General features: G+C 33.3%; 1 protein-coding gene across 1 annotated transcript; it reads left to right on the top strand.

Moving 5' to 3' along the window:
* Positions 1-5,353: 5,353 nt before the first annotated feature.
* LOC130709972 (ornithine aminotransferase, mitochondrial-like) lies at positions 5,354-13,380 on the top strand. The gene is made up of 10 exons (XM_057559112.1): positions 5,354-5,558; positions 7,472-7,580; positions 7,820-8,050; positions 8,884-9,043; positions 9,155-9,210; positions 10,010-10,162; positions 10,899-10,996; positions 11,413-11,493; positions 12,218-12,451; positions 13,029-13,380. The coding sequence occupies exons 1-10, from the start codon at positions 5,419-5,421 to the stop codon at positions 13,174-13,176; spliced, it is 1,410 nt and encodes a 469-aa protein (XP_057415095.1). The 5' UTR covers positions 5,354-5,418; the 3' UTR covers positions 13,177-13,380.
* Positions 13,381-13,584: the final 204 nt, after the last annotated feature.

The raw sequence follows: 13,584 nt of genomic DNA, 5'->3' as shown, positions 1-13,584 counted from the left end.
TTGTCCCCATCCCCACCCCCACAGGGAAAAATTCTCCAGGATCAGGGCCCCAAACGGGGCAGTCCCCACGGGGATCCTCATATACAGGTGGAAATTGCCATCCCTAATGATATATTTCATTTGTGCTTTGGCCACTGAAAAGGGTCCCAAAATGTTTGTTCCCCACATGGCAAATGGCCAGGGGCGATCATTGTTGTCAGATGTTCAGGCGGTGCTTTGTGCAAATCTACACAAAATTTGACAATTAGATCAATTTTTCACATATTCCATACAATCCTTCTTGATTGTGGGCCAATATAATCACGCTCGCAACCCCTTTACTGCTAATGAGCGCCCTCCTCCGTGACTTAATCAAAGCCATGATGTCCTTAGCTTTGTCCAAGTCAACACATTTGAGCATTAGTGACATAATTCCTCGGCGATACAACTGATCGCCCACCATGGTATAAAAGTTGGCCTATCTTCTTCTTTCTCTTGTGTTCTTACTTTCATCTTGTGGTTGCTGAGTCAAAAACTCTATAATTTGCTCCATCCATGATGGTTCGCCGTTAGTTATTACCCTTACCGCTCTTACTTTCACCTCCACCAGATAAATGCTTGGGCGTGGAAGTGTTTCTTGGATTACTGTTTGATAATTACCCAATCGTCTAGTGCTAGCTAACTTGGCTAACACATCTACTCGCTCATTCTGACTCCTTGGTGTGTGCTCAATTCTTACTTCTTTGATCGCCATCATAAGCCTTTGTACTATCTCCAAGTACTTAGACAACTGCATATCTTTAACTTGATAAGATCCCTTCACTTGGTTTACCACCAGTTATGAATCTCTTTTGATGTATAAGTTTTGCACGCCTAGTTCAATGGCCAGTCTTAAACTTGCGATTAGTGCCTCATACTCGGCTTGGTTATTATTCCCTCTGAATTCAAATTTCAAAGATTGCTCAATCGCCATCTTGTCAGGGCCTTCTATGGTTACTCCCGCCCCACTTTCTTTTTCATTTGAAGAGCCATCCACAAAGAAAACTCATTCTTCATTCTCTTTGTCGCCCTTAGTGGGCGTCATTTCCGCCACAAAATCGATTAAACTTTGAATTGTTATTGTCCCCATTAGTTAGTACAAAATATCATACTCAGACAACTCCACTAACCATCTAACCAATTGTCAAGCCAGATCAGATTGTTGCAAAACTTATCTTAAGGGAATGTTGGTCTTGACCTTCACTTGAAAACTCTAAAAGTAGGGTCTGAGTCATTTCGCGGTTTTTAAGATCGCCAGGGCTGCCTTTTCAATTTTTTGATAACGCACCTCCTTCCCATGGAGGGTGTGACTAACAAAGTATACTATCTTGTACTTCTTTTGTTCTTCTTGAAGCAACACTATATTGACCGCCACATTTGTGACGGTCAAATAGAGAATTAATGAAACATCAGGAGTTGGCTTGGCCAAAACGTGGTGTTTCCAGTAACTTCTTTAAATTTTCAAACACTTCCCTGCATGTTGCAGACCACTGGAATGTCATATTCTTCTTTAAGCAAGCAAAGAATAGTGCGACATTGTCACTCGTCAGTGGCAATAGTCGTGAGAAGGCGCCCAATCTCCCTGTTAGCTGTTGCACTTGGCGGACGTTGGTTGGGATCTTCATGTCAAGAATAGTCTTGCACTTGTCTGGATTTATTTCAATTCCCTTGGAAGTAATCATGAATCCTAGGAATTGAATTTCCCCCCTAAAATCTCAAAAGAACAATTCTCTAAATTCAGCCTCATGTTGTACTTTCATAATTGGGCGAACACTTCTGCAAGATCTTGAAAATGCTCTCTTGCCAACACTGACTTGACTATCATATTGTCCACATAAACTTTCATATTTCGCCCCACATGACTTGCAAAGACCTTATCCATCAAACGCTGATAAGTTGCCCCGACGTTCTTTAATACGAACGACATCGTTCGATAGCAATAATTCGCCTGATTTGTTACAAACGCTGTTTTCTCTTCATCAGGGCGATGCATCATGATTTGATTGTACCCAAAATAGGTGTCCATGAGACTTAACAATTCATTTCCCGATGCCCCATCTACCAACTTATCAACATTTTGGAGAGGATATAAGTCTTTTGGGGACACTTCATTCAAACTTGTATAATCAGTACACATTCTCCACTTCCCATTGACTTTGCGCACCATCACCACATTTGCTAACCATAGTCATTAATATATATGTTAAGGTCAAGGTCAAGGTTATTAATGCCTCATTAATATTTTAATTTATGAAAATTTGTACATTTAATTTATTTAGTACTTCTCTTTTCCTATTTAAATGTCCACTTTGAGTGGAGACACACATATTAAGAATGTGATTAATTTTGTTGATTTTTAGAAAAAGTGAGGATTATTTTTCTATTTTATCTTTTAAAGTATGTGCTATCTTTCATCATTTATTGGCAAAGTGGAGGACGTTACTTCACGCGTTCAAAAAAAACGTGGCTTGTTGGCAAAGTCTTGGGGTTAGAGTTTGAGGGAAATGATATTGATGCTATTCGGGGTTTGGAAAAGTTGTATGATGATCATTTCGAGACTTGATTTTTGTTTGTTTCTCTCGGGCTTTGTTTTTGCTTTTGCTCGGGTTGGGATTTTTTCGGCTTAGAGGGGTTTCTTTTGTTCGTCGGGTGTCTCTTTTATTGGGGTCTCTCCCCCCTAAGAGCTTGTTCTTAGGGGTTTTTTTGTGGATAATAATATATAATACTTTATTTTTCAAAAAAAAAAATTTCATCATTTATTGTACTGGCAAGGGCATTTGTTGTAAAAACATCATTTAATGCTATCTTGAAATGCTAAGTGGACAGTTAAATAGAAATAAAAAAATTTCTTCAAAGTAGACAGTTATATAGGGACGGAGGGAGTAATAGTTTAATCCAATGGTTGAATCTGTTAAATACAATTATACATTGTATATAAATACTATTTTTTTTACATTGGAAAAATAAGTTGCACCTTTCCGATAGAGATCCCTGAACCTCCTCACCTCAACTAATATGTACCATAACTCTTATCACTTGAGCTATCATTCAGAAACGTACATAAAAGCTATTGCGCATATTAATTAATTATTTTTTTTATAAATCTGTTCTGAAAACAATGATTTTTTTTTTGTTACAGGTGGAAAAGTAGCAACTAGCTGACGACATTCAAGTACAAAGATGTCGAAACAAAGGGAGGGGATCTTTTCACACTTGCCTCTGAGAGTTGTCCTTTGCCGCTTGATAGGCCAAACTGATGTATTAGTGAATTGATACAATGTTCTAGGGTGTGGGAAAAAATTAATAATTGATTATACTATAATACTAATATTGATCCCGCGCCATGCACAGATAAAATAAAAGTATTTTATCGGCACATTAGACTTTTTCATATTTAATTTCTTCTCTGGTTTTTCTTTTTTAAATACTTATATGACTTATTTAATTTTTTTAATCCTAGTTACATTTTAATTTCCAGTTTTTATAATTTGTTATGCTTTGAATTAATATACCAGACTATTTTAATCTTCCAGATGTATATACAAAAGTATAAAATACAATTTTTTTGAGTGAATTTCCAAATCAACCCTTTAAAATTATTTGATATCAATTTTTTATGACATATTTGATATCATTTTGAACGTAAGATATTACATTTTTTATTTTATTTTGTTATATAAAAGATAACCATTATTAATAAATAAAAACTTTGTGAGCATACATTTTAGTGTAATTAAAAACATTAAATGTGAAATTAATACAGTTGTTATATTTAAAAAAAATTACAATTGACTTTTTGTTAATTATCTTAATGTTATTAATTTATATTAAATGTAATATTAACACATTAATTATTTTCGAAAATATGAAATTATTTAATATTTAAATTACTAAAAAATAGTAAAATCTAAATATGGCATCATCTACCTATTAACGATAGTATGAGAGAGAAAACTTATGACGAAAAACATAAAATGAGAGATTTCCACTTGTCGGAGTTGTCACTTGTTGGAGTTACCACTTTTTAGTTTCGAAAATAGAATATACTAAGATTGATCTCGCGTCATGCACAAATGAAATATGAGTACTTTGTCAGCATACATCAGACCTTTTTATATTTTATTTCTCATTTTTTCTTTTTTAAACACGTATATCATCTATTTAAGTTTTTTTAATCCTAGTTACCTTCTAATTTTTTTTTCTCTAATTTGTTTTTTTTCGAAAGATCAAATATAATTGGATTAAAATTTGAAGGTACAGGACAAATATCATGAAAACGCCATGGCTTACAGATACAATACACTGTTTTTAGCTGGAATTACACATCTCCTCCACAGGTTCATCTTGGTAGCCAGTTTGTTGTGACAAGCTTGCCAAAACAACAATCTAACCTTTGGAGGAATTAGTTTTGCAGTCCGTTCAGGAACAACAAACTCTGCTTCATCTTGAGCGTTATCATCAACCCACTGACATAGACCTAACTGTGAAATATCCATTACCGCTTCCACACCAAATTAAATGATCCTTTGAATTCGCTGCTGGAGTCATGGAATTAATCATATTCATGAAATCAGTATAAATTCCCAGTTCCCATCCAAGAAAGTTCCTTCCAAAAGGGTTATCCCACCCCTATTTTTCTCTAATTTATTATGCTTTGAATCAATATAACAAAACTATTTTAATCTTCCAGGTGTATATATGAAAACATAACAATACAATTTTTTTTAGTTAATTTCTAAATCAATCATTTAAAAATATTTTATATCAATTTTTATGGCATATTTGATAGCATTTTGAACGTAAGATATTACATTCATTTTTTTTATTTTGTTATATAAAAAAACCTTAATCATTAAAAATATATTTTGTCAGCATACGTTTTAATGGTATAAAAGTCACATTTGACTTGTATTAATTATTCTAATGTCATTAAAACCCATTAAATGTCAAATTAATATGGTAGTTATTTTCGAAAAAAAAGTCATAATTGACTTTTGTTAATGTCATTAATAATTATTGTATATACAATATTAATACATTAATTATATTTAAAAAATGAGATTATTTACAAAAAAAATCAAAAGAATATAAATATGACATCATCTACCTACTAATTATAGTATGAGAGATAAAACTTATGAAGAAAAACATAAAATAAGGGAGTGACACTTGTCAGAGTTGCCTCTTTTTTGTTTCGAAAATAGTAAATAGTATAAGATGATATATGATTTATGATTCCATTATTGAGTATCTGACTGAATGGAATTGGGAAAAAATAATAATTTAATAAAATACAATGTATTAGAACACAGAGCATGTTGATATGTTGGATTATATAACAAACAACAATTGAGGACTCTTTTGTCTGAGAAAATTGAGAGGTGTGTTCATCTTTCATCAATGGCTACCATGAGACAAGTTCAGTGTTTGATGCGAAGAATTTCCAGAGGAAGTAGGAGTTATGGGGTCGCCACACAACTCAACGCTTCTTCCTCTTCTCAGACAGTGATTGACAAGGAGTATAAGCACAGTGCCCACAAGTACGTTTCTCTTTCTCTCTGTCTCCTTTCATCAACCCCACCTTAAAGATATGATTTTGGGTTCTGGGTTTGCCTTATTTTCCATTCACTCTAACATTTCATGCTCAATTAAATCTGGTTACTTTTACCCAGCTTGATCATTTTAAACCTTGATATGTGGATTGAATTGTATGGATTTTTGAATAATCTATTGGGATGCTGTTGAATTGTGCATATGTAAATTAAAAAGATAACATGAAACTAATCATGAGTACTAAGCAGAAAGCTCTTCAAAAATTACACTTTTTTTTAATGTAATCCTGTTTACTCTGTTCTTTCTTTCATCACCTTAGCATCAAATGAAACTGCTATAGTCTGCCAAAGTTGGTAAATACTATGAATTTATATTTTTCTCGAACTTCCATTATGTGTATGTTTGGGTTTCTGTTAAACTCAACGCGCCACGTTGATACAGGGGAGGGCTGCAGCCCCCCAAATGTTTTACTTGTTATATATATAGGACGATGCATGTCTTATCAGATGATATGTGTTGTCCCTGTTGTCGGTAATTGTGCTTTGTGACTGTCAGACAGTGTCTTCAAATCCTTACTTTCATTTTAACAAATTTATTTTTTCTGCTATTATGTAAATTCACTTATTAATACTTAATAAATTTTATACAATTAATTAGTTCAAGATTAAAATATTTCTTGGTGGTTCAAAACTCTCTTATAAGGTTTTTTTTAATAATACATCCATTTTGCCAAATTCATATGTTTTTTCAAGAGAAACATCTGTAAAAAATGAACTAGCAAATTTCCAACATCATTAATATAATATATATTTATGTTTCATATTTTATTTTAGCCCCCTCATATTATTTTTCCTAATTCCGCAACTGCCAATCACGTTTGAGACTCAATCAGTGGCAAAATCTTGCTTCTTCGATGAGCTGGAACGTGGACACGGTAAACCAATAAGACTACCCACAATGGTGTTGAAAGTGGGTAGTTTAATGTTGAAATGGTAGTTTAATGGTGTTGAAGGTGGGTGTTGAAAGTTGGAAGGAGGAGAGAGGTGTTGAAAACTTTCAACATAGTTGAAACCTGCGTGTGGGACCCAGTGGAGAGAGAGAAGGGTTGCAGATCAACACGTGGCTCCGTTTGATTGGTCCGGGCGATTTTCGTTTATCCTAATCTTTCCAACTCAATTATTTCATTCAAAAAAAAATTTAAAAATATAATTTTTTTACCAAAATTCATGATTTTTTTTTCTCTATAAATAGAGACTTGGTTCGTTTGATTTGGACACAAAAAAAAACCAAGTTTTTCATCATCTTATTATCTTTCTACTATCCTCTTTCTATTAAATTGTTAAGTGTTTTAATTTAATTTACGTTAAAAAATATTACGTTAATTTAATTTAATTTAATTTAAATAAACAAAAAAAACATTAAATTAAATTAAATCGATAATAGTTTATTTAATTTAATTTTTATCGAAAATTTTAATTTTATGAAATCATAAAAAGAAAAATATAAAATTAAATCAAAATATGAAATAAAAGTGGTAGGGTAGGGTGTTGAATGAAAAACCATTGGAGTGGGTAAAAGTTGAATGAAGTGTTGAACTGGAGAGAGAAGGTGATGTGGAGTGTTGTGAAGAGAAAAAGTGGAGTGTTGAGGGTGTTGAATGTTGAAACCATTGTGGATAGTCTAAGGCTTCCTCTGGAGCTTGCTTAGATCACTCTCTGTTGGTAAATAATCTTATTTTTTTGGTAAAAAGTCTGTCTTGAGTACATAGTACTGCTTTGTGTGGTCTTGTCAAGCTTCATTGCTTTATCCTTTTGCTCTTTTCATTTGTATAGACTGTTAATGAGATAAGTTGATTGTTTTAGGTCAGAAGTTGAGATGATCACTTATTTTTCAAATGCAGTTACCATCCACTTCCCATTGTATTTTCTCAAGCAAAGGGAGCTTGTGTATGGGATCCAGAGGGGAACAAGTATATTGATTTTCTATCTGGTTACTCTGCTGTTAATCAGGTAAAATTCACTGGATCTTGGTAATTCCCAAGGCTTTAGATCTGGATTTTTCTTCTGAAAATGGTGCCCAAATGAATTAATGTGGTTATGTACATTTTCCTGTATTCTTTTGTGAAGCGAGTTTTTTGCTGTGGCCAGATCCCATCCACCACTGCTACTGCTTTTCCTTGTCTTCTTCCTTAGAAAAAAACAATCGCGTGGAATTTCTAATGACTTGAGTGATTGTCATTTTGCCTTAGGGACATTGCCATCCTAAAATTCTGAAAGCATTACAAGAGCAGGCAGAAAGCCTGACTGTGAGTTCCCGAGCCTTCTACAATGATCGCTTTCCGCTGTTTGCTGAGTATGTGACCAACATGTTTGGTTATGATATGGTGCTTCCTATGAATACCGGTGCTGAAGGTGTGGAAACAGCTATGAAATTAGCAAGGAAGTGGGGTTATGAAAAGAAAAGGATTCCCAATAATGAGGTATACCTATAAGAATCTTGTGTCTCGGTGGCTGTAATATCTTGATATTTTACTTTTTTCAGTAACTAAATATTTGCTTGATATTGTCACTGATATCAATTCAATATCATTAATATTTCTTTTTGTGAAATAGCTTGTACACAAACACTTAAAGTTCTCATGTTCTAGTTCTAGGTACGTCAGTGATTTATATGTTTCATATGCCTTTACTGTCGTGTAACTTAAAGTAGTTAACAATGTGGTCCAATGCCCAAAGCTCAGTTGCATAGGCTCAATTCTGTAGTTTAGAGACACAGTTTTGAGTTTTGGCCATATGTCTCCTGTTTTTCTCTTGCCTTAACTCTAATTATCTATTATAATTTCTTTCCCATGAGGCATCCATTGTATGAAATTTGGCAACATTGCTTGGGACACTTTTATCTATGCCCTGAGGCATCTGAGGAATACTAGTAAGAAATATTCCGCAAACTAGATGCATTTGAGATGTATAATTATATAAGACTCCATATATGTATTCTTCCCATGCGAAGAGTAAATGTATGAAGTTTGTTCTCTCCACTCTCCAGAACATAGCATCCTCTTTTCTGTTTTATATATGATTGCATATTTAAGTTTTCCCTGGTTTTTGAATATTCATATTTATTGTATTTTTTTTCTTTTGATGTCTACTATATCTGGAATCTAGTATCTAATTTTACAGCCTCAAAGTCATTTTGCTATTGAGCTTAAGATCTGTCTTTTGCTGCTGTTCTAATTTGGTCTTTTTTTTATGAGAATCAGTTTAGTTATTTTTTCATCATATGAATCTTTTTGCTCATGGACACTTGTTTCAGGCTCTTATCGTCTCATGCTGTGGCTGCTTTAATGGTCGTACACTAGGTGTCATATCTATGAGCTGTGACAATGAAGCTACCCGGGGTTTTGGTCCTTTAATGCCAGGCAATCTTAAAGTTGATTTTGGTGATGCAGAGGCCCTCGAAAGAATTTTTAAAGGTTCTGAATTATTCTGTATACTTTTTCTTTATTTGTGATGAGTATATTTTGCTATAGCATGGTAGATCTTTGATACTAACTATTTGGAATTCTCTCGCTGATGAACTGCAGAACATGGAGACAAAATAGCTGGATTTATTTTAGAACCTATTCAAGGTGAAGCTGGGGTATGTTTTCTGACAATGCATATTTAATCAGCTCGGTAAACGCTCAGTGTGTTGATTGAACTGAGATGCTAAGGAAGTTGCTATATACCATCTCTTTCTCTTTCTATTATGTTTACCGAAATTAGGACTTTGTGAAAGGACTGATATGAACCTTATCAATTAAAAAAAAAAATCCATGTTGCATGAATATTGGATAATAATGCAAAAAACATACCAATAATTCTTTATTCAGTAAATTTTTGTTTAATGAAAAGCTAATCTACCAATGTTTTTAAGTTCCTTTGCTTGATACTACATAGAACATATCTAACATATTTAGTTTTGAAAAAAAATTCACTTTTTGTGTGTGTGTGTGTATTCCTTGACCATGTGAAATGCACTGTTTTTCACTCAGTGTTCCTTTGGTTTGTATGTTTGTTCCATTCATGCAGGGCTATATATATATATATTAGTTTGCTAGTGGGAAAGTAAATATTATGTTTGGTCTTGAGATGTTACATTTTGACATGTCCCTGCGGGCGTGTACAAGCCATGTGAATTTCCAATTTCATATATTTTGGGTTTTTTTGCTTTCTTCTTGTCAGTTCATCTTTCACTGTCTTTTTTTCAGAATTTAACTCAATGATTTTCTTTTTTCCTTTTTTTTTTAAGATGAAAAGCTTCTCTGATATGCTTAGTTTTTTACAGAACTCATCCTGTAGAATGGCTCTCATTCTTTAAGAAATTGTTACTATATTTTTAATCGTCAAAGTACATCGTCTTCTTTGCACTATTTTAACATATGATTTTTTGTTTAAAGATCAAAATCCCTCCAGTTGGCTATTTGAAAGCTGTAAGAGATCTTTGCTCCAAATATAATGTGTTGATGATTGCTGATGAAATCCAATCTGGATTAGGAAGAGCAGGGAAGATGCTGGCTTGTGACTGGGAAGATGTCCGTCCCGATGTAGTGGTAAGAAATCATCTTTACCTCCTGTATACTATTTATCTCTATATCCATTCTTAACACTTTGATAAGAACATTATCTTGTGGTCATATCATATGATTAACAAAATTTTAGCAACTCTTATTGCGAATTTGATTATGTACTCTTTTAATAATTTCGGTTCAGATGTTTATTTTTTAATTACAGCAATGATGAATTATGGACTTTGACTTGAAATTGAAACTGTATAGCCAGAAAAAAGCATGTGTATGTTATTGGTTCCGATAAAAACCATACTTCCTTTAACCATATGATGTCATTCTTTTAAATGCATCTGCTTTGTGTTTGACGGGTAAAACATATAATATCATATGTTTGGATTAGTTTCTCTATAATTTTAATAATACAAAGTTACTTCATGATAGAAAAGCTTTAGAATGTAGACTTTAGCCAAAACCTATCCAGTTTTTCCTTCTATTCATATAAGCTTATATTTTAGAAACTTGTCTGTGACAGATAATAGAAATTTTGATATTGCCATTTAAAAGTATGCAGTTGGATTAGACGCATTCAACTACCTACCTCTTGAAAGACTTGACCATCTAAATTTATGCTTTTCTTTTTGGCGAGAAAATGAAATATATACTCCCTCTACTGCATGCTCCATTTTCTTTCTTTCTTTTTGTTGCATTTGTTGAGGTTCTATTTCCCTTTTATGCCACCACACATATAGTAACTTCTTTTAATTGTCATTTTACGCAGATACTGGCAAAAGCATTGGGTGGTGGAATTTTACCAGTTAGTGCAGTTCTTGCAGACAAAGATGTCATGCTTTGTATAAAACCTGGACAGCATGGAAGGTTTCATTTTGTTATAATTTTTTAGATAATTTTTTTATCTTCTCCCTTAATTTAACATTTTCTAGCTAATAGTTCTCACATCTTAATTTTATCTGCTACTTCCACACTTAATTTCCATAAAGGAAGTATTTGATCCTTCAAGGGTGATAAAATAGTCTCCTATTTCGCGGCATGTCTCTAGGTTAATGAGCCAATTCAGACAGCCCTAGGTTGTCATACCAAACTGATGTCTTCATTTAACCTTACAGTTGTTTCTTTTTAAAATTTTCCGATTCTCTGGTAACGAGGGAATATGGACTGTTCCCTTTTCAGTTTTGCATTCAGTTCTTCATGAATAATTAGCCAATAATTTCATTTATTACAATAAAATTGAATACACTGATGAAGCTTTCTTTGTTCTATGTTATTGTTCACAGTACCTTTGGGGGAAATCCATTGGCCAGTGCAGTTGCTATTGCCTCACTAGATGTGATCAAGGAGGAGAGACTTGTAGAGAGGTATCGAATGCATTGCAAAATCTTAAATTATCAATATATAATTTCTTGAATACAAGTATAGGGAAGTGTTTTCTTTTCTGACTTGATTTATTTCATTAGGCAACATCAAAGCCTTGTTTCTGGTAGTTGAATGAAACATAAGATGATTCTTTTCTTTGGATAAATTCATTTATTAATGATTAAGAATATCTCCATGCTTCTCATAGTTTTTACATTACCAGTTGTCCTGGTTTGGATATTTTGTTCTATTTTTAGTCTTCTCATTTTCTAATTTGGTCCTATTTATAAAAGTTTTAGACCGTATCTAGAAATGTTCACGAGAACATGGCTTCATCTTTTTTTTAATCACACTAACTTACTATGCATGCAAAGTAAAATCCTCATTGAAGACTAAATAACGCAATACATTTTAAAAATCCTAAGGTAAAACTTATTTGAAAAGAAAGTTTGAATGTATAGAGTTAGTAGTGGTTTCCCCACCGAGCAAATAACTAGTTGAAGGGTTTATGTGCATCACTTTATTTTCTAAAGCTTAGCGTATCAAATATCCAATGCATGTCATGTTATATTGACTTGAATCCATTACAACATGGAAGTTGCAAAGTTTCAGCAAATGCTTTATTGATTTGGTTCATTCATTTCCTGTACGGCTGTACTGTGCATTTCTCTCTTTTTTTCGAAACTAATATTTAAAATCTGCAATTGGTGTCTTACTATTGAACAGATCTGCCCAAATGGGAGAGGAGCTTCTTAATCAGCTGCGTAAGATTCAGCAGAAATTCCCGGATCACGTGAAGGAAGTCCGGGGCAAAGGATTATTCATTGGACTGGAGCTTAACAGCAAAAGGTTATTCCCTGTATCAGGCTTTGAGTTAAGTGAAAAACTTAAGGATAGAGGAGTCCTTGCCAAGCCAACACATGATACAATTATTCGCTTTACTCCCCCTCTCTGTATAAGGTAAGCAAGTGATGAAGATTATTCAAGTAATGTCTGAAGTTGAGAGCTAGAAGACCAAATCCCATGCACTACATAAAAGTTTTTTGTCAAGTAAATGAAATTGCATAAATTACTCACATCTACAGCCAGTGTTGTCAAAACTTCCACCATAGCCTCATTTATTCTTAGCCATCATTATGAGTACTTAAAGTTCTGCCTCTTGGAAAGTATTAGCTCATATAAGCATATGATTATCAGAAATGGAAATTGAATTTCTTTTAGAACCTAATCTAACGAAAGCATATGCATTCCTCTACTTATGTTTATGAAGAGTAATTTATTATATTCAAATTTGAGAATAAACTGAGAATGGTTTATAGTTACACTATAGAATAAAAAATAAGTTGATTACTATATAATTCTTCTACAATTGATTCTAAAGCCAAAATCAATTACGGGGAGAAACTTTCGTGAGTAGCATCTGGATGTAAAAATTGATTGAGGAAAAATAAGCTGATCCAAACATGCTATAGATTACTTATCCGTTGTAAGTGTCTTTGCTATGTTCATTGATTTGACATAAAGTAATATTTTGCAGTCGGGATGAGATTCTGGAAGCTTCTAAGGCCCTGTCTGATGTTCTGGAAACTGATCTGCCAAAGTTGCTGAAGATGAAGCCAAAGGATGCTGCTCCTCCAGCTGCCCCTGAAGCATGTGATCGCTGTGGTCGAGTCTTGTATGGTTAGACCACATAAAGATAAATGAATTGCATGAACCTTCAATTGTTATTATGGTTATTTTTCTTTGGAAAAGGAGACATTAAAAGAACAATTTTTACTTGTAATACATGAACCAGAATAAAGATATTGGTAAGTTGTTACTGGTTACATTGGTAAGTTGTTACTTTTCACATTGGTAAGTTGTTTTTGTAGAAAACTGCTTTTCTCTTATTCAGTATATTTCTGTCACATGTACAAGGTTTGTTATATATAGACTTTAGACCTAAATCTATATAAGGAAATGATAATCTGCTATTATTTACAAATAGAATCCCTTGATTTCCTCCCAAAACCTTCCTAAATAAAGGACAATTACAATCCCTAAAATCTCTCTTTACAGCTCATGTCAACACTCCCCCTCAAGTTGGTGCATAG

The sequence above is a fragment of the Lotus japonicus genome, chromosome 4 (assembly GCF_012489685.1).
Source record: "Lotus japonicus ecotype B-129 chromosome 4, LjGifu_v1.2".
NCBI classification, from domain to species: Eukaryota; Viridiplantae; Streptophyta; class Magnoliopsida; order Fabales; family Fabaceae; genus Lotus; species Lotus japonicus.
This window is presented reverse-complemented; position numbering and strand designations above follow the sequence as displayed.

Excerpts from the sequence above, each read along its gene's own strand:
- LOC130709972 (XM_057559112.1), top strand. The coding sequence starts at position 5,419 with ATGGCTACCATGAGACAAGTTCAGTGTTTGATGCGAAGAATTTCCAGA. Across the intron at positions 9,211-10,009 it reads CTATTCAAGGTGAAGCTGGG|ATCAAAATCCCTCCAGTTGG; the intron begins GTATGTTTTCTG and ends TTTTGTTTAAAG. Across the intron at positions 10,163-10,898 it reads ATGTCCGTCCCGATGTAGTG|ATACTGGCAAAAGCATTGGG; the intron begins GTAAGAAATCAT and ends CATTTTACGCAG.